General features: G+C 45.7%; 2 protein-coding genes and 1 pseudogene across 2 annotated transcripts in view; 1 reads left to right on the forward strand and 2 right to left on the reverse strand.

Moving 5' to 3' along the window:
- Positions 1 to 24470, reverse strand: part of LOC125113985 (WAP four-disulfide core domain protein 3-like) — a 136695-nt gene that overhangs the window by 41004 nt on the left and 71221 nt on the right. The window lies entirely within an intron of this gene.
- On the reverse strand, positions 17285 to 19149 carry LOC125113987 (C-C motif chemokine 4). Its single transcript, XM_047756944.1, has 3 exons — positions 18842 to 19149; positions 18257 to 18371; positions 17285 to 17686 (listed from the first exon to the last, which is right to left on the reverse strand). The coding sequence occupies exons 1-3, from the start codon at positions 18915 to 18917 to the stop codon at positions 17599 to 17601; spliced, it is 279 nt and encodes a 92-aa protein (XP_047612900.1). The 5' UTR covers positions 18918 to 19149; the 3' UTR covers positions 17285 to 17598.
- LOC125113988 (60S ribosomal protein L12-like) lies at positions 23066 to 23577 on the forward strand (annotated as a pseudogene).

The raw sequence follows: 24470 nt of genomic DNA on the forward strand, positions 1-24470 counted from the left end.
CTGGGATGAAAATTAAGGAATACAACCCCCAAACCCGAACTTCCCAATGAATACTCAATGAATACCCAATAAATCCACATGAATGGATGCCCCCCCCCCTTTCTTGTGCATTTTAGGGCTTCGCCCACAGCATACGGAGGTTCCTAGGCTAGGGGTCTAATCAGAGCTGTAGCCTCTGTCCCACACCACAACCACAGCACCACATGAACTGAGCCACGTCTGCAACCTACACCACAGCTCACAGCAACACCGGATCCTTAACCCACTGAGCAAGACCAGGGATTGAACCTACAACCTCATGATTCCTAGTCAGATTCATTTCCACTGCGCCACTGAACTTCATTTCCACTGAACTTCTGGATGGACCCTTATAACCGGCATGCCAACTGCTTGCCTCTCTGCCTGCCTCTCTTGAAGAGGTACATTTCTCATTTAAATAAATCCTCACTTTTCCTTCTCAATTTCCATCTCATTTCTGAGTTCCTTCTGCAACGAGACAAGAACCTAACCTTCAGGATCACCTGGGAGCCTTCTCAGGAGAATGAAGACCAAAGAAGTGACCAGAGCAGAAAGCTTTTAGACCTTTCAGGCAGCGAAACAATAAATTTGAAGAGTGGACAAGACAAAGGGGTTTGGGCTAAGGGTGGTAAGTTGTGGAGAATAGGAGTTCATTTAACAAGGGGGGTTTGTACCGATTTCCCAGCCTCAGGTCCCGGGTCCCTGGAGAAGAATGCCTTTTTCTCCTGGTATAGGGAGGGCGCTTTTCACTTGGGAGTTTTATATTCTGATTTAAGGAACAAAAAGGAGGATGAGAGTACACCTGGTCTCTTGATAATCCCTTTTCTTTCTTTTTCCTTTTCTTTCTTTTTTGGCCACACCTGCAACACATGGAAGTTCCCAGGCCAGGGATGAGATTGAACCTGCACCATAGCAGTGACAACACCAGATCCTTAGCCTGGTGCACAAGAGGATGCCAATAATCTCCTTCCTTTTTTTTTTGTCTTTTTGTTGTTGTTGTTGTTGCTATTTCCTGGGCCGCTCCCGTGGCATATGGAGGTTCCCAGGCTAGGGGTCGAATCGGAGCTGTAGCCACCGGCCTACGCCAGAGCCACAGCAACGCAGGATCCGAGCCACGTCTGCAACCCACACCACAGCTCACGGCAACGCCGGATCGTTAACCCACTGAGCAAGGGCAGGGACTGAACCCGCAACCTCATGGTTCCTAGTCGGATTCGTTAACCACTGCGCCACGACGGGAACTCCCTAATCTCCTTTCTGATGTAAGTGGAGTTGGACCTTAGTAGGCTGTATTTATGATTTAGGAAAAAAGGTAAATTCATGAATTTATTTATTTATTTTTATTACTATTATTATTTTGTCTTTTTAGGGCCACACCCACAGCATGTGGAAATTCCCGGGCTAGGGGTCAAATCGGAGCTACAGCTGTTGGCCTACGCCACAGCCACAGCAACGCAGGATCCGAGCCACCTCTGTGACCTACACCACAGCTCACAGCAACACCGGATACTTGACCCACTGAGCAAGGCCAGGGATTGAACCCACATCCTCATGGTTACTAGTTGAGTTTGTCACCAGCTGAGCCACAACCGGAACTCCCTGGATACATATTTTCAAGATAAAGACTTTCTGCATAAATCTTGAGTCCTAAAAATTTTAGAAATTGAGTAGCTACAACAAAGCCATTTCTTCCCTTGGTTGCGATTCCAAGGATGAAGAAGGCCCAGGAAAGGCCAGTGGAAGAGTGTGTGCTTCTCCTGCGGCTCAGGGGATGGGGAAGGAATCGTCTGAGGAGGTGGCCAGGCAACTCTTATCAAGGTCAGTGCCTCCATCACTGCTGCAGAGACAGAAGGCAGAATTGATCAGCACGCTTCCCCTGCTGAAACGCCTATCACAGAGCCCCTTCAAACTCTGGTGGGCTGTTTCAGGTGCTCCAGAATCTGTCTGGATCCTCCTCTTATAGTTTTCTTCCTGCAGTGCCGCACAGCCAGTCCCCTCATTCCCCTCCTGTGCTCTAAAGCCCCCTCAGTCTGGCGCCTGGAAGGCCATGTCCCATTGTCCCCTCTGAATTCTGTGACTCCAGCTCTTTAATTGCTGTCCTCCTCTTCCTGCCCTTAAACCCTGCTCCGTGTGAAGATCTAAGTTGGATTCTTACCTGCTTTCTGGAGATTCAGGTGCCCGCTGACGAAAGTGCCTCCTCTGAACTCGTTTCCCTTGTCACATTGCTTCTTCGTTTGTTTTAAGCTTCCAGCTCCCCATCTAGACTGAAAGCATTTGAAGAGAGTGACATTTCCATATTCGTCTTTTATATTCAGGCACTTGACCCAGAGCAGCAGCTCCATGAAGGGGGTCCCTCTCTCTCTCTCCCTCTCCCAAACCATCAGCCCTATTGTCAGGCTGAAATGAGCTCAAAAGGCCCACAGAATTTGGGAAACTATTGATATCTGGGCAAAGCCTTAACACAACTTCCCTTTCCATGCATCCAGGATCAAGCTGTCTCTTCTGCTTGGCTTGGTTCTCTTTGGGAAAGCCAGGACAACAGAAACATTCAGATAAGGGAGCCAGAAATCCTGGATGAAGCAAGACAATCCTGCTTTTCCCACAGTTAGTTTAAGGAAGACCAGAGCGCATTTTCTCCTGTGCAAATCCCTGGGACTGGTTTTACTGACCTCACAAACGACTTTGCACCCATGGCCACAGCCATTGCGAATGCACTTCACATAAATCTGACAGGATTAATCTTCTGGGCACAAATAGGTTCCTTTTGGCATTTCCAGGCAGGCCCTCTTTCTAAAGGTTGTTATAGGGATGAAACTGGATACTGTTCAAGCCCATCTATGGTGATGGCATCCACTATGTAACCTACCAGTTCTTCCGCCTGAACTCTCTCTGCACTTAGGGATGTCTCTACACATTGCTGTTGGCTGAAAGGCTTATTGCTCAGAAAGAAGCAAGTCCGCCTTCAGTGCACTGTGGGCAGCTACCAGGCATGCATCTTTGCTGGTTTCTCCAGTTTTTTCCGTGAACCAAGAGATCTTGACAACAGGTGCCTGTGGATCTCAAAAGAAAGAAGCCAGGCAAAGAGCATCTGGCCCATTTGTATTGTAAGGTCTAATATTTCAAGAGCTGCCTTGATATCTTGGAGGCTCCATGTTCTAACTGTGAGTTCTCCAGCTCTCTCCAAACATGCCCCTCACCCAGGGGAGAGGCTCCCCACGTGGCTGGCTCCCCAGCCCAGTCCTCCACTTGACAAGTCTCACTTCCCTGCCAACCTGTGAAGTCACTCAAACAAGCCCATCACCCTCCCCCATGGGCACTAATGGGCATTTTGCCCACTTGGTATGACAAAGCCTGCCTCCCACAGCTTCTGCTGGTTCCCTCTGCCTCCAAGTGCAATCCCCGGGGGTCACTGCACGGCATACAGGAGCCTCCTCCCCCTGGCTTGAGTACCTGCGACTAATAAACTGCAGCCTGGAGTTCCCCTTGTGGGACAGCAGACATGAATCCGCCTAGTATCCATGAGGATGCGGGTTCAATCCCTGGCCTTGCTCAGTGGGTCAAGGATGGGTCAAGGATACAGCGTTGCGGTGAGCTATGGCGTACGTCGCAGATGTGGCTCGGAGCCTGTGTTGCTGTGGCTGTGGTGTAGGCTGGCAGCTGCAGCTCCGATTGGACCCCTAGCCTGGAAACTTCCATTTGAACTTCCATGTGCCCTGGGTACAGCCCTAAAAAGCAAAAAATAAATAAATAAATAAAAATAAAATAAACTGCTGCCCATCTCATTCATCCAATGTTGGGTGTCCTGTGGTCAGCCACCTCATACTGAGCCAGGAGGGAAGGGAACCAGGGCTCAACCATGAAAAGATTGACATGGCCATTGAGGGTACAACATAAACAGGTTAGAACCGACCAGGCCCCAGATGTGGAAGATGTGACTTCCACTGGACCTTGAACCATAGACGCAGTGAGAGTCCTGGTTTGACCATGCGGGTCAGAAACTCTCCTGCCCGTGTGAAGGAGGAGCTGTGGCGGTGAGCTTGAGCTCTAGTCAAAGAATGAGGAAGAAGGTGGTCTTCTCCCCTCCCCACTTTTCCTTTGAAAATAAAAATGTAGCCCACTTAGTTCTCAGGGGGGAGCTCTTTTGTCTGCCTGCTTGTATCCTTCACAGGCATCCTTTCTGCCTGGAGACATGAAGAACCAGAGCTTCATTAAGTCCTGAGACAAGCTGTGTGCACCAAGAGAAAGGCCCTTTTGAGGGCTTCTACCTCCTTTTGTCATAGGGCATCACAGGACCCTGGCCCCGGGGGCACAGTGGGTTAAAGGAGCCGGCATTGCTGCAGCTCTGGCATAGGTCACAGCTCCAGCTTGGATTCAGTCCCTGGCTCAGGAACTTCCATAGGCTGCAGGCACAGCCATAAAAACAAAATAAAATAGTAAAAATAAAATAAAATATAAGAAACAAGAAATTTGGTTGACAGAAATAAATCTTAGTTTAACAGTTAGGGTCATAAATATAAATGGGTAAAACTTACTGACCACACAACCTCTCAGATTTGGATAAAAATGAGAACAATAAATCAAGCAATCTATTTCTTTAGGAAACACATGAAAAAAAATGAATAGTAAGTCTCAAAGAGAAGAAAAATTTACTGGGCAAATATGAACTAAACAAAGGTTGAATTATCAACTCTGATATTTGGCAAATAGACTTTAATGTCAAACATATAAAGGTAACCGTGTTAAAAGGAGTGATAAATTAAGAAGATAATTGTGATCATAGGCATAGATAGTCCTAAAAATATTACTTGAAATGTATACAAAGCAACAACTGATAAAAGTATAAGGACTACATGAATAAATAATTTAAAATTTTATCATATCCCTCTCATAAGTTGATGGATAATATGGACAAAAATAATGAGAAATAAAGATAATTTAAATTATAAAGATTAGCAAATTCAGGGAGTTCTTGTTGTGGCTTAGCGATAATGAACCGGACTAGTATCCATGAGGATGCAGGTTCGATCCCTGGCCTTGCTCAGTGGGTTAAGGATCCGGTGCTGCTGTGAGCTGTGGTGTAAGTCACAGACTTGGCTCGGGTCCTGCATTGCTGTGGCTGTGGTGTAGGTCGGCAGCTGCAGCTCTGGTTTGACCCCTAGCCTGGGAAACTCCATGTGCCATGGGTGAGGCCCTAAAATGCAAAAAAAAAAAAAAAAAAGAAAAAAGAAAAAAAAAGAAAAAGAAAAAGAAAAAAGAAAAAAAATTCAAATCTAGTAGATAATAGAGAACTTTATTTTTAAAGTATTTATTTCTTTAGCCATCCCTGCAGCATTCAGATGTTCCAGGGCCAGGGATCAAACCCTTGCCACAACAGTGACAACACTGGATCCTTTACATGCTAAGCCACCAGGGAACTCTGAGAACTTTATGCTCAACAACAGAGAATACTCTTTTTTTTTTTAGTGTGTATAAAATATTCACAAAAACCAAACATGTACTAGGCCACAGAAAAATTCAAAACCTATTCCCATTGTACAGATTAGGTTATCTAACCATAATGCAAAAAATTTTAAATTCCATAACAATTCTCAAACTCTTCCAGAAAATAGAAGAGGGAATGCTTCCTAACTCATTGTATGAGGCCAACATTATCCTAATATCAAAGCCAGATAAAGATATCACAAGAAAAAAATTATACACCCATATCCCTTATAAAAAGGGAGGCAAAAATCCTCCAAAAAATACTAGCAGACTAATTCCAACAACATATTAAAAGGATTATACATCATGACTTAGTAGGATTTATCCCAAGAAGGCACGTGTGGCAAAAATCAATAAACGTAATGCAGAATTCCCGTCGTGGCGCAGCAGAAACAAACCTGACTAGGAACCATGAGGTTGCAGATTCGATCCCTGGCCTCACTCAGCGGGTTAAGGATCCATTGTTGCTGTGTGTCGGTCGCAGGTGCGGCTCGGATCTGGTGTTGCTGTGGCTCTGGCGTAGGCCCGCAGCTACAGCTCCAATTAGACCCCTAGCCTAGGAATCTCCATATGCCGCAGGTACGGCCCTAAAAAGCCAAAAAAATAAAAATAAAAAAATAAATGTAATGCACCCATGTCCTCTGCTAGAGCTCCTCTCCGAAGTACCTAGATGATAATAGTGTTTGATGCACATTTTCCCGAGTTGTTTTGCAGATGCTAAAACCACAGCCAAATGGAAGACATTCACCACTTGATGATCATGAGCACGAGGTCTCCAGACCTACTGACACCTAAGGATTATTAACCTTAACCCCTGTGATACTGACGTGTTACTGACGTGTTACTGCACCATCACTCCAACAGAACTTGTGCATGAGCTCATCATATACCCTGGGACTCTCCCCTGGACGCCCCCCCCCCCCCCTTTTTGTCCTTTTGCCTTTTCTAGGGTCACTCCCACGGCATATGGAGATTCCCAGGCTAAGGGTCTAATCGCCAAAGCCACAGCAACACGTGATCCAAGCCACATCTGCAACCTACACCACAGCTCAAGGCAACGCCAGATCCCCAACCCACTGGGAAAGGCCAGGGATCGAACTCATAACCTCATGGTTCCTAGTCGGATTCGTTAACCACTGCGCCACGACGGGAACTCTGACCCTCCCCCTTAAAAATGTTTTGCTAAAACCCTTCAGGCAGGGAGTTCAGGGTTTTGGAGCACAAGCCATGCATTCTCCTCCCTCAGGGCCTTACAACCACTTCAGGGCCACCGCAACCTGGGGTCCGTAGGTCGGCTTTACTATATGCAGGCTGGTGAACCCAAGTTTAGTTGGGTGACAACCAGAGGGCTGAGATACATCTCAGCAAATGCCAGTAGAGGTCAGGAGACAACAAGGAGTAGGATTCCTCTGCCCCTTAACAGCCTAATTTCATACCAGCAGGGGGACCCAAGGAGGATGGGAGACAAGGAAGAAGGATGGCAGATGGAAGATTCATAACTGGAGAAAAAAACATCAGGAAGAAATTATATTTACCTGCGGCCAGGTGAAATTTTCTACCACCGAAAGAGACAGGGACTGCAGAGCTGGGTTCATTTATGGGAAAAATAAAGTTACATTTTGGCACCCCAAAGTCTGGGACATTGGCGTTTAAAAACATCCTATGATCTAGGCAGTCTTACGAAATTCCCCCAGGATGCTTCCAGCAGCCTTTGGTTTAGGGTGTAAAGGGCAGAGAAAGTAGCCTTTTCAAAGCTCAAGGAAGTGTTTGGGATTGGGATTAAGCTTGTCCCGGAGCACACCCGGCAAGAACTTTGTAAATCCAGATGTGTCAAAGGAGAGGTTTAAAACTCCTTCGGGATGATGGCTAGAAACTGAATGCCCTGAGCTGTCCTTATTACCGCTTCGGTGGTTCCATTTCCTGATGCTTTTGGAATGTTGTTGAGTCTGTGAGTGATATAAGTCACTACAGAGCGGTACCAATCACTCCCGGCTTCTGGGGAACAGGATGCTTGGGCGATGGAGGCGGGAGGGAGATTTACTTTGATCAGATAGCATTTTGAGTTATGTGCAATGTCCACTGTTACCTAAATCAAAAGTTATTCATTTTAAGGCCATAGAGTGTGTGATATCAGATCACTAGGCGTGTGCTCATCTGTCAGTAATTCCAACTGCCGCTTAGGACTTCAATCCCCAGGCGTCATCTTGAGTCACAGATATCATAGCCTCCTCCACACTCAGGCCACGGATGGAACTTGTGCCGCAGTTGCAGCCTGCACCACAGCTGGGGCAACGCCAGAAGGGATTTGCTCTTTTAAGAAATAAAAGAGGGGAGTTCCCGTCGTGGCTCAGTGGTTAACGAATCCGACTAGGAACCATGAGGTTGTGGGTTCAACCCCTGGCCTCGCTCAGTGGGTTAAGGATCTGGCATTGCTGTGAGCTGTGGTGTAGGTCGCAGACACGGCTCGGATCTGACGTTGCTGCGGCTGTTGTGTAGGCCAGCAGCTATAGCTCTGATTAGACCCCTAGCCTGGGAACCTCTATATGCCGTGGGAGTGGCCCAAGAAATGGCAAAAAAGACAAAAAAAAAAAAAGAAGAAGAAGAAAGAAAGAAAAGAGGGGTCTCATTGCTTATCCACTCCAAATCAACTATAATAAAAAAAATTGTTTAAGAAATACAAGGAGAGAAGATAAGCTTCTGTAACCTCCCCAATCAAGGAGCTAGAGAGGGAGGATGGAAAGGAGAGAGGCTTAATGATCCCAAGGCAGACAGGTAGGAAGGTTATAAAAGAAAAGAAAAAAAGAGAAAAGAAGGGCTAGTGAAAATCAAATTGGCCTGCAGAGATCATGGCTGAGACGGACAAGACAAAACCTGTGTCCCCACACTGTGCATCCACCACTTGACCTTTCAGAATCTCAGTGTTCTCATCTTGAAAATGGGAATAATGGAGTTCCCTGGTGGCTCCATGGGTTAAGGATCCGGCATTGTCACCTCGGTGGCTTGGGTTCGATCCCTGGCCAAGGAACGTCCATATGCCATGGCGGCAGCCAATAAAATAAAATGGGAATAATGATACCTACCCAAGTATTTGCCAGGATTAAAGAGGATTATACATGAAACCCAGGCAGTACAGTGCCTGGCATAAAAATCTTTTTCGCAGAAGGAAGAGGAACCTCCTGGAGAAGATGAATCAGGAGTCACTGTACATAACTGAGATGCCCCTGGGGAGGCCCAGGGCCCAGAACCCTGAGATTGTGAAGGAGCTAATAGAGCCTGGAAAAATGACTTCCCTGCCTCTAGGCTGTTTTCCCAGCTGGAAGTTGTGATAGAAGTGAGGAGACCCCAGACCTGTTGGGACCAAGACTATCTTTCCTTTATTTTTCATTTTTTATTTTTAAAAAATTTTTTTAGGGCCGCACCTGCAACATATGGAGGTTCCCAGGCTAGGGGTCAAATCGGAGCTACAGCTGCCGGCCTATGCCACAGCCACAGCAACATGGGGTCTGAGCCGTATCTGCTACCTATATACAGCTCATGGCAACACCTGATCCTTAACCGACTGAGCGAGGCCAGGGATCGAACTCATGACCTCATGGTTCCTAGTCAGATTCATTTCCACTGTGCCACGACAGGGACTCCCCTGTCTTTCCTTTAAAAAAACAAACAGACAAACAAAAAAGCTGTGATTTTATCTTCTCTTCTAAATATATATTACACAGTTATCATACACCTAAAAATAAAATTATTAATTTTTCTTTTATTTTAAGGGCCACATTTGTGGCATATGGAGGTACCCAGGCTAGGGGTTGAATCAGAGCTGTAGCTGCCAGCTTACACCACAGCCACAGCAACATGGGATCTAAGCCCCATCTGTGACCTACAGCACAGCTCACGGAAACGCTGGATCCTTAACCCACTGAGCGCTGCCAGGGATCAAACATTCATCCTCAGGGATACTGGTCAGATTTGTTTCCACTGCGCCACAACGGGAACTCCAGAGCTGTGGTTTCTTTCAGCATCCGCTGCTCAGCGTGCATCCTTTGCTCCTGCTTCTGCTGGCTCAGCTTCTGGACCCTTCAGAGGAAAATGCCTGTCATGGGAACATGACAGAAGATTCTGGATTGGGGTGAGGTAGGGAGAGGACAGAAAGTTTGCATAAACCAGAGCATGAGGAAACAGGCTTCTTCCCTGCTGGAGAGGAAAATGGGGGAAGTAGGCGCTGCACGAGAGCAGAAAATACAGGCTTGGTGTCTGGTGGTGGCTCCCGCCTCCCACCCAGAAACCCAGAGAAACCCCAACGGGATGGTCCCATAAGCAGAAATGGGCTTCCTGGCGTCTGGGTAAGAAAGGGAAGTTTCATGAAAAAGGAAAAAGGAGAAAACAAAGTCTGATGTTGCACAACAGGTGAAGTCCAATATTGCCGCACGTGGTCGACTGCAATTCCTGGGTGAAGCGTTTTTTCGTTACCATCGTCCCTCCAGCCTCTGTGGAACTGAGTTCCTCCCTCCCAATTTGCTCAGTGGGGAGAGGGCTCCATTGCGAGGGAGGAGGTCCAGATTCTGGCCTTAACCCTGTCCTCTCACCAATAATGAAACCAGATATAAGTTATGGCTCTGCTCTGGGTTTCATCAGACAAATGAGAGAGTGAAAGCTTTCAGAAAAAAAAAAAAAAATCTAAGATGCCCAGAGGGCCACAGGAGTCTCGGGAAGAGTCAGGCTTCTTCTTCTTCTTTTTTTTTTTTTTCTGCTTTTTAGGGCTGCACTCGTAGTATATGGAGGTTCCCAGGCTAGAGGTCTAATTGGAGCTACAGCCACCAGCCTACACCATAGCCACAGCAAAAATGGATCCAAGCCATGTCTGCAACCTACACTATAGCTCACGGCCATGCCAGATCCTTAACCCGCTGAGCAAAGCCAGGGATCAAACCCGCAACCTCATGGTTCCTAGTCAGATTCATTTCCACTGCGCCACAATGGGAATTCTAATTCAGGCTTCTTCTTAATGTGGTTGGTGGGTGTTGAATCCTTGGTGAAGCTTCAGCCTGCGTATTCAGCGGCTAAAGTGACTCACTCTGAGGTGCCTCACCTGGTCATAGTTCATCACCTTGGCATATATCCACTTCACCCTGGGTTTTTCCTGTGGGGAAGTTTGTCTCGCCTTCTAGAATGTTCCATCGCTTCCCCCAATGAGCTTCAGGGGGTCACTGTCAGTGACTCTTTATCTGGGGATTGCATTCATTTCCTATTGCTGCTGCAACAAGTTACACAGACTTGGTATCCTAAAACAACATACATTCATTCTCTTAAAGTTCTGGGAGTCACATGTCCAAGATCTGAGCTGAAATCAAGGGGGCTGTGCTTCTTCTGGAAGCTCTAGGACAGAAGCAATTTCCTTGCCTTTTCCAGCTTCTAGAACTGCAGTCTTGCATTCCTTGGTTTGTGGGCTGCTTCCTCCATCTTCAAAGCCAGTGGCAAAGGCACCTTGCTTTTGTTATCACACTGTCTTCTCTTCTCTAGCCAGGTCTCTACCTGTTCCATATATAATAAGGACACTATGGCTAGATTTAGAGTCCAGAAAAATAATACAGGCTAATCTCTTCGTCTCAAGATCCCTCACTTGACTACATCTGCAAAATCCTTTTTGTCATATGATTAGGATGTGGACATCTTGGGGGCCATTACTCAGCTTGCTGCAGTGATCTGTACCATGTCTGAGGCCTGGGGCTCATCTCTTCTCTCTCCCAACCCCGTCCCTCAGACCGGGATCTGTATCTTTCACCAAAGACCACACCCACCCTCTAGTCCACCCCAACTCCCCTCCTTTCACTTCCTTTAGGCCCTGTGAATATCCATCCAACGGAACTTTCTATGATGATGGAACTGCTCTATATCTGCATTGTCCAGCACGGCAGACACGTGTAGCCATGTAATGGGTACAACTGAGGAACTGAATTTTAAACCGTATTTATGGGAGTTCCCGTCGTGGCGCAGTGGTTAACGAATCCGACTAGGAACCGTGAGGTTGCGGGTTCGGCCCCTGCCCTTGCTCAGTGGGTTAACGATCCGGCGTTGCCGTGAGCTGTGGTGTAGGTTGCAGACGCGGCTCGGATCCCGCGTTGCTGTGGCTCTGGCGTAGGCTGGCGGCCACAGCTCCGATTCGACCCCTAGCCTGGGGACCTCCATATGCCACAGAAGCGGCCCAAAGAAATAGCAAAAAGACAAAAAAATAAATAAATAAATAAACTGTATTTAATTTAAATTAAATGTAACAGCACTGACTTCAACCCCAATACCATGTTAAACAGGAATGGTAAGAGTGGGTTTCCTTGCCTTCTGAGTCATACACAGCAGGGAAGTGTTCAGCCTTGCCCGCATCCTTGGCTCTTATCTGCCCTGGTAAGTTCTGGACAAGCTCAAAGGGATGGCATTTTAGGACCAGTTAGAGGACCATGGAGTTAGCCTTGAGCAGTGTGTTCTTTGCCCTGTTTTGGTCTATGCCTCATGGAGACTGCAAGTGCCTTGAGGGTAGGGATGGAATATTTGATTCTGGGTCCTCAAGCTGTTCCTGACATGGTTGGTCAGCCTGATAACTTCTTACTGCCAACCAGGTCACTGAATCTTGCAGAAAGGGCCTCTCTGCCTCATCTCCTTTGCTTCCTACTACCCAAAGGTAATTGTGCTTCCCTCCCTCCTTCCCTTCTCTTCCCCTCTCTTTCCCTCTCTTCCCCTCCAGAAACATGAAGGGAAAGAGACATGAAAGCAAAGGGCTCCGCATTTTGTTTTGTTTTTTTCTTTTTATGGCTGTACCTGCGGCATATGGAAGTTCCCAGGCTAGGGGTTGAATTGGAGCCACAGCCACAGACCTACACTGCAGCCACAGCAATGCTGGATCTAAGCTGCATCTGTGACCTACACTGGAGCTTATAGCAATGCCAGATCCTTAACCCAAGGATCTGAGCAAGGCCAGGGATCCAACCTGCATCCTCATGGATACTATGTTGGGTTCTTAACCCACTGAGCCACAATAGGAATTCAGTGCAATCAAGAAAGAAAAATAAATTAAAAGCATCTATATTGGAAAAGAAGAAGCAAAACTGTCTTTATCTGCTGATAAAATGATTGCTTACATAGAACCTATAATAAGCTACTAGAATTAATAAGTGAGTTGGAAGACTGTAGAATTCAAGATTGATATACAAAAAAATATAATTCTATATGCTAGCAATGAGTGGTCAGAAATTGAAATTTAAAACACTGCCATTTATTATTTATTTACTTGTCTTTTTGCCATTTTCTTGGGCCGTTCCCGCGGCATATGGAGGTTCCCAGGCTAGGGGTTGAATCGGAGCTGTAGCCACGGGCCTACGCCACAGCCACAGCAATGCCAGATCCTTAACCCACTGAGCAAGGCCAGGGATGGAACCCGCAACCTCATGGTTCCTAGTCGGATTCGTTAACCACTGATCCGCGATGAGAACTCCAAAACACTGCCATTTATAATAACATGGAAAGTATGAAATACTTAGGGAGAAATTTGCCAAAAGATGTGTAAGACCTGTACGTTGAAAAGTAGAAAGCATTGCTAAGAAAATTAACCAAAAGAAACAAATAGAGAGATACACTAAGTTCACAGATGAGGAGATTTGATATTGTAAGGATGCCAAATATCTGCTAAACTGATCTACAGATTCAGTGGAATCACAATCAAAATCCTAGCAGGCTTTTTGGAAAAATTGACAAACTGATTTAAAAATTTTATGAAAATAGGAGTTCCCGTCGTGGCGCAGTGGTTAACGAATCCGACTAGGAACCATGAGGTTGCGGGTTCGGTCCCTGCCCTTGCTCAGTGGGTTAATGATCCGGCGTTGCCATGAGCTGTGGTGTAGGTTGCAGACGCGGCTCAGATCCTGCGTTGCTGTGGCTCTGGCGTGGGCCGGTGGCTACAGCTCCGATCGGACCCCTAGCCTGGGAACCTCCATATGCCACGGGAGTGGCCCAAGAAATAGCAAAAAGACAAAAAAAAAAAATTATGAAAATACAAAGGACCTAGAATAGTCAAATAACTTTGAAAAAGAACAAAATTGAAAGACTTTCTCTGGTTTTATGATATATTAGAAAGCAACAGGAATCAAGATAGTATGGTAGTGGTGTAAAGATCAAAGAAAATTATAGCCTAGAATTAGAGCCACATAAATACGGTCACTTGACTTTGCGCAGAGGTGCCGGGCAGCGGGTAAAGTATAATCTTTCTAACACATAAATAAGCCTTTAGCAATTAGATACATGTATTTTTAAAATGTGGATTTATAACTTGCACCATACACCAAAAACTAATTCAATGGCTCATAAACTTAAAGAGCTAAACTTGCTAAACTTCTAGAAGAAAACATAGACAAAATCTCAGTGACTTTGGGTTTGCCAAAGAATTCATAAATAAGATGCAAAAAGCACCAACTATAAAAATCAATCAATAGAGTTTCATCAAAATCTTAAACATTTAGTTTTCAATAGATATGGTTATTAAAATGAAAAGGTAGTCAAACACTGGGAAAACTACTTGCAACACATTTACCCAACAAAGTCCTTGTAGCAAGACTATATGAAGAACTCTGAAAATTCAGTGGGACCACCAACAACCCAACTTTTTAAACAAGCAAAAATTTTAAGACACTTCACCCAAGATTTGGAAGACAAATACGCACATGAAAAAATACTCACCATTAGTCATTAGCAAAGTGCAAAATAAAAGCGTAAGGAGATACTAATACTCATCCACAGGAACAGCTAAAAAATACTTGAAAAGACTAATAATCCCACCAAGTGTTGTCCAGGGAGCAACTGGATCACTCATATGCGATTGGTGGAAATGCTAAATTGTACAACCACTGTGGGAAACTCTTTGGCAGTTTCTTTCCACTCTTAGGTATTTACCCAAGAGAAATGAAACCATATGTTCATGCAAGCATGTAGTTATGAATGCTCATTGCAACTTAATTTGTAATAGCAACTGTAAACAACTCAAACATCCACCAACAGATGCATGGATTTACAAACTGAGGTACATGCACACAATAGAACACTACTCAGGAATAAAAATTAATGAACTATTGATACACACAACAGCAAGGATGAAAATCAAAATAGTTAGGTTGAGTGAAAGAAATTAGACCCCACCAAAAAAGTACATCCTGTATGATTCCATAATGTAAAATTCTAGAATTTTATAAACAGTGACAGAAAGCAGATCTATTTTGAAGGTGAGGGATTTATTCATTATCTTGATTGTGGTAATCATTTCACAGAATATACACCTGTTGAAATTTATCAAATTGGACACTATACATAACATATAAAAGAAATAATTGAAATTTAGTTCCCTTGTGGCACAGCTGGTTAAGGATCTGGCATTGTCACTGCAGCAGCCCAGGTCATTGCTATGGTGTGGATTCGGTCCCTGGCCTGGGAACTTCCACATGCCATGGACACAGCCAAAGAAAAATCATTTAAATTGAAATTCAGAGAGCCGCTTGTGGATTGTGGCTATGTATTGAACAGCTTGGATCTAGGCAGATGAAAAGCAGAAGCCAAGACGGCTCTCGGTTCTTTGCTGCTAGCCTCTTCTCACACCTTTTGGGATTAGTTCTGCCCCCTCCTTCTCTCAGTCCCTACAGAATCTGAAGGACGTTTCTCTGGAGCTGTGGGATGGGGAAGTGGCTGAGGGTAGGGCAAGGAAAGGAATTGTTTCTGTGGGCCCCAAAGAGGTATAAGGTCTCACTTCTCCTTTCTCATTGGACTAAGAACACTCAAACAAGCCATGCAAATCAAAACCACAATAAGGTTTCCTCACATTCTCACATTAGTCAGAATGGCCATCACTAAAAAGTCTATAAATAATAAATGTTGGAGAGGGTGTGGAGAAAAGGGAATCCCCCTACTCTGTGTGTAGAAATATAAATTGGTGCAGCCAATATGGAAAAAAGTGTGGATGTTCCTTAAATAACTGAAATTAGAGTTACCATACAATCTAGCAATCCCACTCCTAGGCATATATACAGAAAAGATTCAAATTCTAATTTTAATACATGCACCTCAGTGTTCATTGCAGCATTATTTATAGTAGCCAAGGCATAGAAACACTCTAAGTATACATCAACAGATGACTGGATAAAGATGTAGAATATATGTGTGTGTATGTGTGGAATATTACTCAGCCATAAAAAAGAATGAAATTCTGCCATTTGCAGCAACATGGATGGACCTAGAGATTATTATACTAAGTGAAGTTAGAGAAGGAAAAATACCATATGATATCCTATATGTGGAATCTAAAATATGATACAAATGAACTTATTTACAAAACAGAAACAGACTCACAGACATAGAAAACACATGTATAATTACCAAAGGAGAAAGGGAGAGAGGGCAGGGATAAATTAGAAGTATGGGATTAATAGATACACACCACTATATATAAAATAAACAATAAGGATTTACTGTATTGCACAAGGAATTCTATTCAATACCTTGTTATAATCCATAATGGAAAAGAATCTGAAAAAGAATATATGTACATACATATAAAAGAATATATATACATGTCGTGTGTGTATATCTGAATCACCTTGCTGTGATACCTGAAATACAATATTGTAAATCAACTACAGTTCAATTAAAAGAAAAACACTCAAACAGTTTTCAAGGTAGCCCCCTCTTCACCCTACTTATACAAAGAGTTGTCTTTGTGGGGACCACAGGTGTATGTCACAAGGAGTGCAAAGAAGCGGACTAACCTGGGCTTGGCACACTTTCCTGGTGGCAAGTCACTTCTCAGCCCCTGGCCCTCAGTGTCCATAATACAGGGGCTGGATCCGATGGTCTGAGAGGTTCCTCCCAGCTTTAATAGACTATGATTCTCTGTCCCGTGGATCAAGACTTGGATGTGCACATAGTTCTATTTCATGTTCTCTCTGAGCCATGTCACAGGCGGTTCGGGTAGAAGGGTGTCATGGAAAAGTGGCCTTAGGCTACTCCTACAACACTCCAGAACCAAATCTAACATTCATTCTTCTGTCCTTATGAAAACAATTCACATTTGCTTTGGGTTCTAGAGACCTGATCTAATAATTAACCTAATCTGTCTGATGTCCCACAGAGGAGAAACATTAATGCTCATTTTAAGTGAAAAGGTGGAGCCTCAGAGAGGGAAAGAGAGAATCTGCTAGATGCCAGGTCCCGTGGTGAGTGTTTTACACCTCCTAACAACTCTTCCAAGTAGACAATCTCCCTTCCACTTTACAGGTGTGAAAATTGAGGTCTAGTAAGGCAAAACAACCTTCCTAACGATATGCTGAGAGCAAGTGATGGAGACCCACCTTTCTGACTCTGAGCTACTTTGCCTTCCCTCTATATCGTGCTGCTGCTCCTATTGATAACTTTCCTGCAAGACATTGAAATGATAACCCTTAGCAGCAGAGCCGTCTTTTGGGAATCATCCTTTCCCGGTGCTCCTCAAGCAGACCTGCAAGCCTTAGCACGTCACGTCACATCACCTCTGGGCCTCTGTGGCCTCGTCCGTAAGACGGAGGCTAACAGTCCCTGTTTTCTAAGGGTGTTAAAATCCTTGTTGACAGTTTTAAGTGCAATTGTGTCTTTAGACATGGTAGCCCATTTTATGTACTCAGTAATTGCTCATCCTTATTGTGTTGGGGAACCTGTACTTTGTCCCTATTCATACAACCAGGCAATTCCCCTTACAATCCCCAAATCAAATTAGGACACAAAGAAATGATCTGCATTTTTTTAAAGGTTTTATTATGAAAACACTTGGAATCAAGGGCATTATCCATGTATCTACAATAGCAGAGAAATAGTGATGGTGGACCATCCCCATGGGGGACAAATGTCCTTGGTTTAAAAAAAAGCATAAATAAGGGGAAAGAACACCAAATACAGCAACACAACATGTGATACAGATTAAGTTAGGAAAAGGAATAGGGACTAATGAGCGGAGTCAGGAGTCTCGAGAAGTTGCGTCTTGCTGAGAAGCGTCGGGCTCAGGTGACTTTCCCTGGAGAACACCTTCCCCGGGTTCAGAGCAGCTCAGTTCAGTTCCAGGTCATCCATGTACTCCTGGACCCAGGCATCACTGGGGTTGGCGCAGACCTGCCTGCCCTTTTTGGTCTGGAATCTGTGGAACGAGGAGCAGACAGGTTAGAATCCCAGGGAACTTTGCCTATGGTGGGTCTCTCTCTGTCCTTGACTGTGGCTCATGTTGGACAGCCCAGTGGGAGGGGACACCCTTCCCGGGTTGCTGCTGGGGCCTGACTCCTTGTCACTTCCTCCCCTGGTCTAGCTGTGGCCTCCCGGGTTTTCCAGATTAGGAAGTGGAGAGTTTTGTAATCAATGTGGACACGTCTCCTCAGGTGGTTCCTGCTGCCCCGAGCAATGATTTTTCCACATGTGTTTAAGAAGTCAGCCCATGTCTCTTGTCATCTCTTTGATCTTTCCTGGTTTCCTGGCCTCTGGCGAACTTCCTTCCCAGAAAGCCCCTCACCTTCCTTTAGCTCCCCATCCCCTCCTAGCACCTGCTCCAGGACTCAACAGGTGCCTTTGGGACCTGTTCCTCACTGCTTTCAGGGAGGCCTTCAGCCCTGAGACCTGCCTCTGTACTGCTTAATCGCCCCTGCCCCGAACTGGCCCCCTTCCTACACCTGCCCCCACTCCAGCCTCCCCAAGAGGCCCCAGGCTTGATACTTACACCACGGCTGGCTGGGAGCAGAGGCTGCTGGTCTCATAGTAATCAGTCACGAAGTTGCGAGGAAGCTTCCGCACGGTGTATGTGAAGCAGCAGGAGGTGGGGGGGTCTGAGCCCACTGGAAAGGAAGGCCAAGGTGAGATAGAAGCTCTCCACAGAACCATTCATTTTGGCTTCTCGTGGTGCTTAGGGACCTCGAGATCCCCAGACGCGGTCCCTTGTATTCCACCCCACCCACTCCGAGTAGCAGTCTTATTCTGAACAGAGCATCCTAGGAGAGGATCACGAAAGAATTCTACAAGGTTGAGGCTGGATTGGGCCTAACCCCCTTCACTTTACAGATGGAGACATGAAGGCACAGAGGGAGACAGGGACTTGCTCGAAGAAGCCTATGGGTTGCTACTTCTTAAGAAAACAGGAACTTGACTCCTACCGAATGGCTAACCAGGTTTGACATTTAACAGCAGGCTAACCTTCCCGGCTCCCTTTGGTCCCAATCACACAGAGGCTGCTGTTGGACCAGCCCCAACTAGGAAAGTCAATGGTGGCTACATCATGACTCAGCAGCAGCCCGGAGAGTGAACTTACTTGGTGCTGAGAGCGCTGGAGAGCAGAAGGCAGCGACTAGGACCAGGAGGGAGAGGACAGTCACGCAGAGCTTCATGGTCTTGGCGGAGGAGAGACTTGCCCGGAGCTCAGAGGAGAGGACCCAGAAGCTTCAGAACCCTCCTGTGTTCTGTGCTGATGCTGAGTTGGGAACCCCTCTTTATAGGAGCTCTGAGGCCTTGGAGAGAGGCGAGGGTACAGGAGGGCGAGTGGAATTTCCAGAGCACAGATGATGTCATGGTGCCAATAAGGAAACTGAAGCTAGCTGACAGCGAGGAGCTTTCACAGCTCTTCCTCGGTGATGTCATCACGGAGGAAAGCGGAGGGAGGTGGAGGAGAGAAGTGTGCTGTGCCCTAAAGGGAAGTGGTACACCAAAGACAGTGACTGACACAGGGCGGTGGGGAGAGTCGCAAACCCAAGAGGAAAGATGGAGACTTCGCACCTGCCAGAAGGGGCTTGTGGATGAGAATGGTGCTCTTCTCCGTTGTTAGCACCCCCCAGAAGCTGAAGCTTTCATGTCAGTCTTTCCAGGGTGGCCACAAGCCTGGCCCCAAGAAGAAAGAGGAAGCCAGGATTCCATTTCCCATTCCTGGACCTCCTTCTGTTGGGCTGAGTGACTTTACTGCCCTGTATGTTTCCTGGGGCATAAAGAAACGGTCCAGCATTAGATGTGCACAAGGGCCCAGCAGTAGACATATAGCTTCTACTTAGTGGACATTTATTATGTGCCAGGGCACTGAGCAAGCTGGCTTACACACACACACACACACATACACACACACACTTGATATCTAACCCTTCTGTAACCCTGTGTTTGTTTTCCTGAGACAATGAGGATCAGAAAGCAGAGCAGAGTTCACTGATGACCTCAAGGCCACACAGCTGTTAAGGGGTGCTGCCAAGATTTGGACTGAGATTCATCAGACTCTAAAATCCGTTTTCTTTCTACCCTCTTGGCTCCAGAACATATATGGAACATGACCACAGAGAAACTGGTGACCTCTAGGGGCCATGCCACACACAAAGACCCATCTTATTCCATCTTATTAGGGCTGAATGCAGGAAAGGCGTTTGGGTCAGTCTATCCTAGAAGAAGAGAATGCAAAAGAAATCAAGATCTCAGTATGCTCCCTGGGTCCGATAGTAGAAAAGGAAAAAGAATTCAGGAAGAATCAAGCTGGGAAGACCCAGATAAAGAATGTTCCTCCAGTATAAAAATGGAATTAGTTCATCGATGTTACAGATAGTCTGTAATCTAAGCATGTGGGGTTTCCCAGGCATCCAGAGGGAATTCCTTGTGTTTCTGTAAATCCCTGCCTGGTTTGGCAGCTGCTGTGAACCTGAAGCTTCCAGATCCCAGGAATACAGTAGTGCGTGAATCAGGGCAAGTGAGAGCAGTTAGGATGATGGGATCAAGATCTCAACCCACCTTCAGTTCAACCGCTCTCACCCACCTTGCCACCTGCTCTGAGAAAGAAAAATGAAGAATGAGAAGAGGGAGCCAGGCCTCCTGGGTACTGTAAAGATGTGGGATAGAAGGGGTCAGAGCAGCGTCTTGGAGTATTTCAGGGTCATTAAATAGAGTACAGTGTCATTCCATCTCATCACCCTCCCTACCCCCACCACCTACACAAACACAAACTATGCTTTCCTCCATCCTTTCTGTCCTCACCCTTTTCTTTGCACAAGTATTGCTTCATGTGTTCTGATCTTCCCAAGACCCCCATGCCCAGCTCTAACACTCTATGATCCTTGATACCACGTGTGCTAGTACCTCTCATGGTTTCTTCTGGCGGACGGAGCTCCATCTTCATGCCACCTTGCCTTAAGGGAAGGAGGCTGTGTGATACCCAGAATCTACATAGACTTCGTTATCCATGGCATTTCCATTCAACCCAATTTAGTAATCATCTGCCCCTAGTCAGGGTATATGGAGCTGAATGAAGCGCCATCCCTGCCCTCAAAGAGTTCTTAGTCTAGTGATGGTGTTGATAGCGACAGAAAGGACTTTCTTGTGAGATGGAATGAGGTATATGTGTCACATCAGAGGTAGAAACAACACGTCAGAGAGCCCAAAGGCTGGAGAAAAGTCATCCCTTGGCTATAAATGAATGGCTCCAAGCCAAGGCTAAATCCACTGTGCACTGAGGAAGAGCCCTTGACATGGAGACCTCTGTCTAAATGCATGGGGAATGCTGATCTTCAAGCTGCAGTGGGATTATGAAGATACACAAGAGTGACGATCGATAAGCATGGGTGATTGGTCTCCATTGAGCCACATGATGAGTTTGACTGTTGATTCTTGCCTCCTAAGCGTCCTTGGATCTTTGGTTCATGGAGATAAAATGGTATCTTCATAAAGGTCTCAACAACAATGCTGTGTTCATGCCAGTGAAATTCCACACTACGAGTACAAAGGCTTGTGTCAAAATGTTTTGCTAAATCAGTGGCCTCCAAGATTTATACTAATACTGAAGCTATTTATTTATAATACTGAAGCTATTTCTAAGTAATAGTCAACAGAGAGTGATAAAAAAAAAAATGCTTCTCAGTTATAAGACCACAGAAGTGCTCGTCTTCTCTAGAGGAGCTTCCCTGACTTCTCTTCCAGCCGAATTCCGTATTTCCCTCTGCGCTACCCTCCTACATATCATCTACGACATATCTGTCTACTTGGTCGTCTCCTCCCCCCGGAAAGCAACTCCTTGATGTAGAGACTGTGTTACACTTATCTCTGCGTTCACAGTAGGTGTTTAATGAACACGTGTTTCATCAGTGTCCAGAGGCAGCGCACACCACCAGTTTTAATGGGAGGGGGCATGATAGGTCACGTGGACTCCGGATATGAAGTCCATTTCGCTAAGTGAAGGACCAATGAACTGGACATTCCGACATTCTGTCCAGAATGTGATTCCCCAGCCTTGATGGGATAGTAATCCTCCTCCCACTGACCCAGTGGTTTTGTGGTAAAGGATGCTATTCTAGGACTCAGCTCTTTCCAGCTCAGAGATGTGAGAAGTGACAGTGAGAGTCAACCACAGTTTCAGGGATCAACATGTGCCTCTTGTGGGCCATCCCCTCCCTCCTGAGCAGGGAAGCCCTTCACTTCCCTTCACGTGTGCTGACAAGAGGTTTCCCTCCCACGCCTGGGACTGCCACTCTGCTCAAAATTCCATTTTGAGCACTTTCACATCTGTTTTATCATTTTGCCTTCCCATCTTTCCCAGGCTGAAAGCAGGACCCCTGACCTCAGCCACAATATGACCTTACAAGGGTGCTAGTATTTTTCTTTCTTTTTTTTTTTGGCTGTTTAGGGCTGCACCTGTGGCGTATGTAGGTTCCCAGGCTAGGGGTCAAATTGTAGCTTCAGCTGCCAGCCTACACCACAGCCACAGCAACACCAGATCCAAGCCACATCTGCAACCTATACCACAGCTCACGGCAATGCCAGATCCTTAACCCACTAAGCAAGGCCAGGGATCAAACCTGCGTCCTCATGGATGCTAGTCAGATTCGTTTCTGTTGAGCCACAAGGGGAACTCCCAGTTCTGGTATTTTTGATTTCCCTCAGCATAACCACGTCTGAGGTCTTATCTGATCCCAATCTGTTTTGTCATTGCTCAGATTAGGGAGGAAGACCTAGAGCAGTCAAAAGACTTGGTGAAGGTCACATGGGATACGTGTCAAGATCCAAGGTCTTCCAACTCCTGGTCCAGAGATGACCAAGCTCCTTTACAGGTGTGACTCTCTGGGGTCATGCAGGTAGGAAGCCTCTGAAGGTACCAGACTCTCAGATGAGACTGCAGAGCTGTTGAGGAGCAGGAAACAGGTGGTCCATCCTGACATTCTGTGCTCTCCTGGAAAGAAAATTGTTGAGATGCAAGTGTTGGGAGACCATTGGGTGTCAGGGCCAAGAGTGCTAGCCCCTCAGAGATGGAATGCCTGGAACTGGAGAATTCTTTGCGAGTGAAGCTTGAGACTGCAAAGCCAAGGTGAGCTGAAATCTGTGGTCCTTCTGCCAAGATAATAATCCAAGAAGAGTTATATCCTTTGGTCTTGCCAATATGGTAGCCACATCCCTTGTGGGGAATGGGAGCAGAAATTGGATTGTACTTTGAAAAAGTAAGTACAGCTTTCAGCTTTCGGCTCAGAGGAGGCCAAGGTGCAACTTTCTTCAGCTGTCCCAAATCTGGGTTCACCCGACACTGGCTGCCTCCACCATGCAGCCTAAGTTTGATCCCAACAAGATCAAAGTCATATACCTGAGGTGCACTGGTGGAGAAGATGGTGCCCCATCTGCCCTGGCCCCCACGATCAGCCCCCTCGGTCTGTCTCCAAAAAAAGTTGGTGATGACGTTGCCAAGGCAACTGGTGACGGTAAGGGTCTGAGGATTAGAGTCAAACTGACCATTCAGAACAGACAGGCCCAGATTGAGGTGGTAGCTTCTGCCTCTGCCCTGCCCATCCAAGCTCTCAAAGAACTGCCAAGAGAGAGAAAGAAGCAGAAAAACATTAAGCACAACGGAAACATCGCTTTTGATGAGATTGTCAATATTGACCAACAGATGGGGTACTGATCTTTAGCTTGAGAACTCTCAGGAGCCATTAAAGAGATCCTGGGGACTGCCCAGTCTGTGGGCTGTGATGTTGCTGGCTGCCACCTCATGCCATCATAGATGACATCAACAGTGGTGCAATGCAAAGCCCAGCTAGTTAAGAACTGCAAAGAAAAATTAAATAAAGGATTATTTGACAACTGAAAAAAAGAAAAGAAAAGGTAAGTACATAAGTACCCTAAGCATGGGATTCTGGATGGAGTCTGTAGGACAGTGAGCTGGGAAGCCATTCATCAGTGACAGCCACACTGCACCCCTCAGCCAGCAGCTCCATGTCTTCTTCTTCTTCTTTTGTGTGTGTGTGTGTGTGTGTGTGTGTGTGTGTGTGTGTGTGTGTTAGGGCTGCACCTGCAGCACGTGGAAGTTCCCAGGCTAGGAGTTGAATCAGAGCTGCAGCTGAGCCATGATAGGAACTCTGAGACCTAATTTTTTAAAAAATTTCTATTAGTTTGCTTTAACAGAGAATATACATGGTCACTGTAGAAAATTCGGGAAACACAAGCAGACAGAAATAAGAAAAAAAAAATTACCTGTCATTCTGTATAGGGGTTTTGCATTTTACTAGTGATACTTAATATCCTTTCTGAAACCAATACAGCTTATTATTGTTACAGTACATTCTTCCATATCATTAAAACCTCAAAAAAATATTTCAAATTAGCATGTGTGATGTTTCATTGCCTAGATATATCAAACTTTTTCACCAAAATTTATATTTAACCATTCTGTTTCTTAGATCAGCTCATGCAAGTTGTTCTAACTTTTCTCTATTCCAAATTGAGCCAAGAATTGAAGGATGATGGGCCAGGAAGAGTGTGCGGGTGGGGTTGATCTGCCAAACAAGGAGACCTGCACTTTTCACAACACATAGAACAGACTGATTGAAATATTTCAGTAATAATGATAACTGTCACCAACACTTACATACCACTTCATATGAGCCTTTTATAGATACTAAGGTAATTCATAGCAATCCCTCTGAGATAGGTACTGT

The sequence above is a fragment of the Phacochoerus africanus genome, chromosome 14 (assembly GCF_016906955.1).
Source record: "Phacochoerus africanus isolate WHEZ1 chromosome 14, ROS_Pafr_v1, whole genome shotgun sequence".
NCBI lineage: Eukaryota > Metazoa > Chordata > Mammalia > Artiodactyla > Suidae > Phacochoerus > Phacochoerus africanus.

Coding starts and splice junctions, on each gene's coding strand:
- LOC125113987 (XM_047756944.1), bottom strand. CDS start 18,917: ATGAAGCTCTGCGTGACTGTCCTCTCCCTCCTGGTCCTAGTCGCTGCC. Junction 18,372..18,841: donor TCCAGCGCTCTCAGCACCAA/GTAAGTTCACTC, acceptor CTTCCTTTCCAG/TGGGCTCAGACCCCCCCACC. Junction 17,687..18,256: donor TGCTCCCAGCCAGCCGTGGT/GTAAGTATCAAG, acceptor CTCGTTCCACAG/ATTCCAGACCAAAAAGGGCA.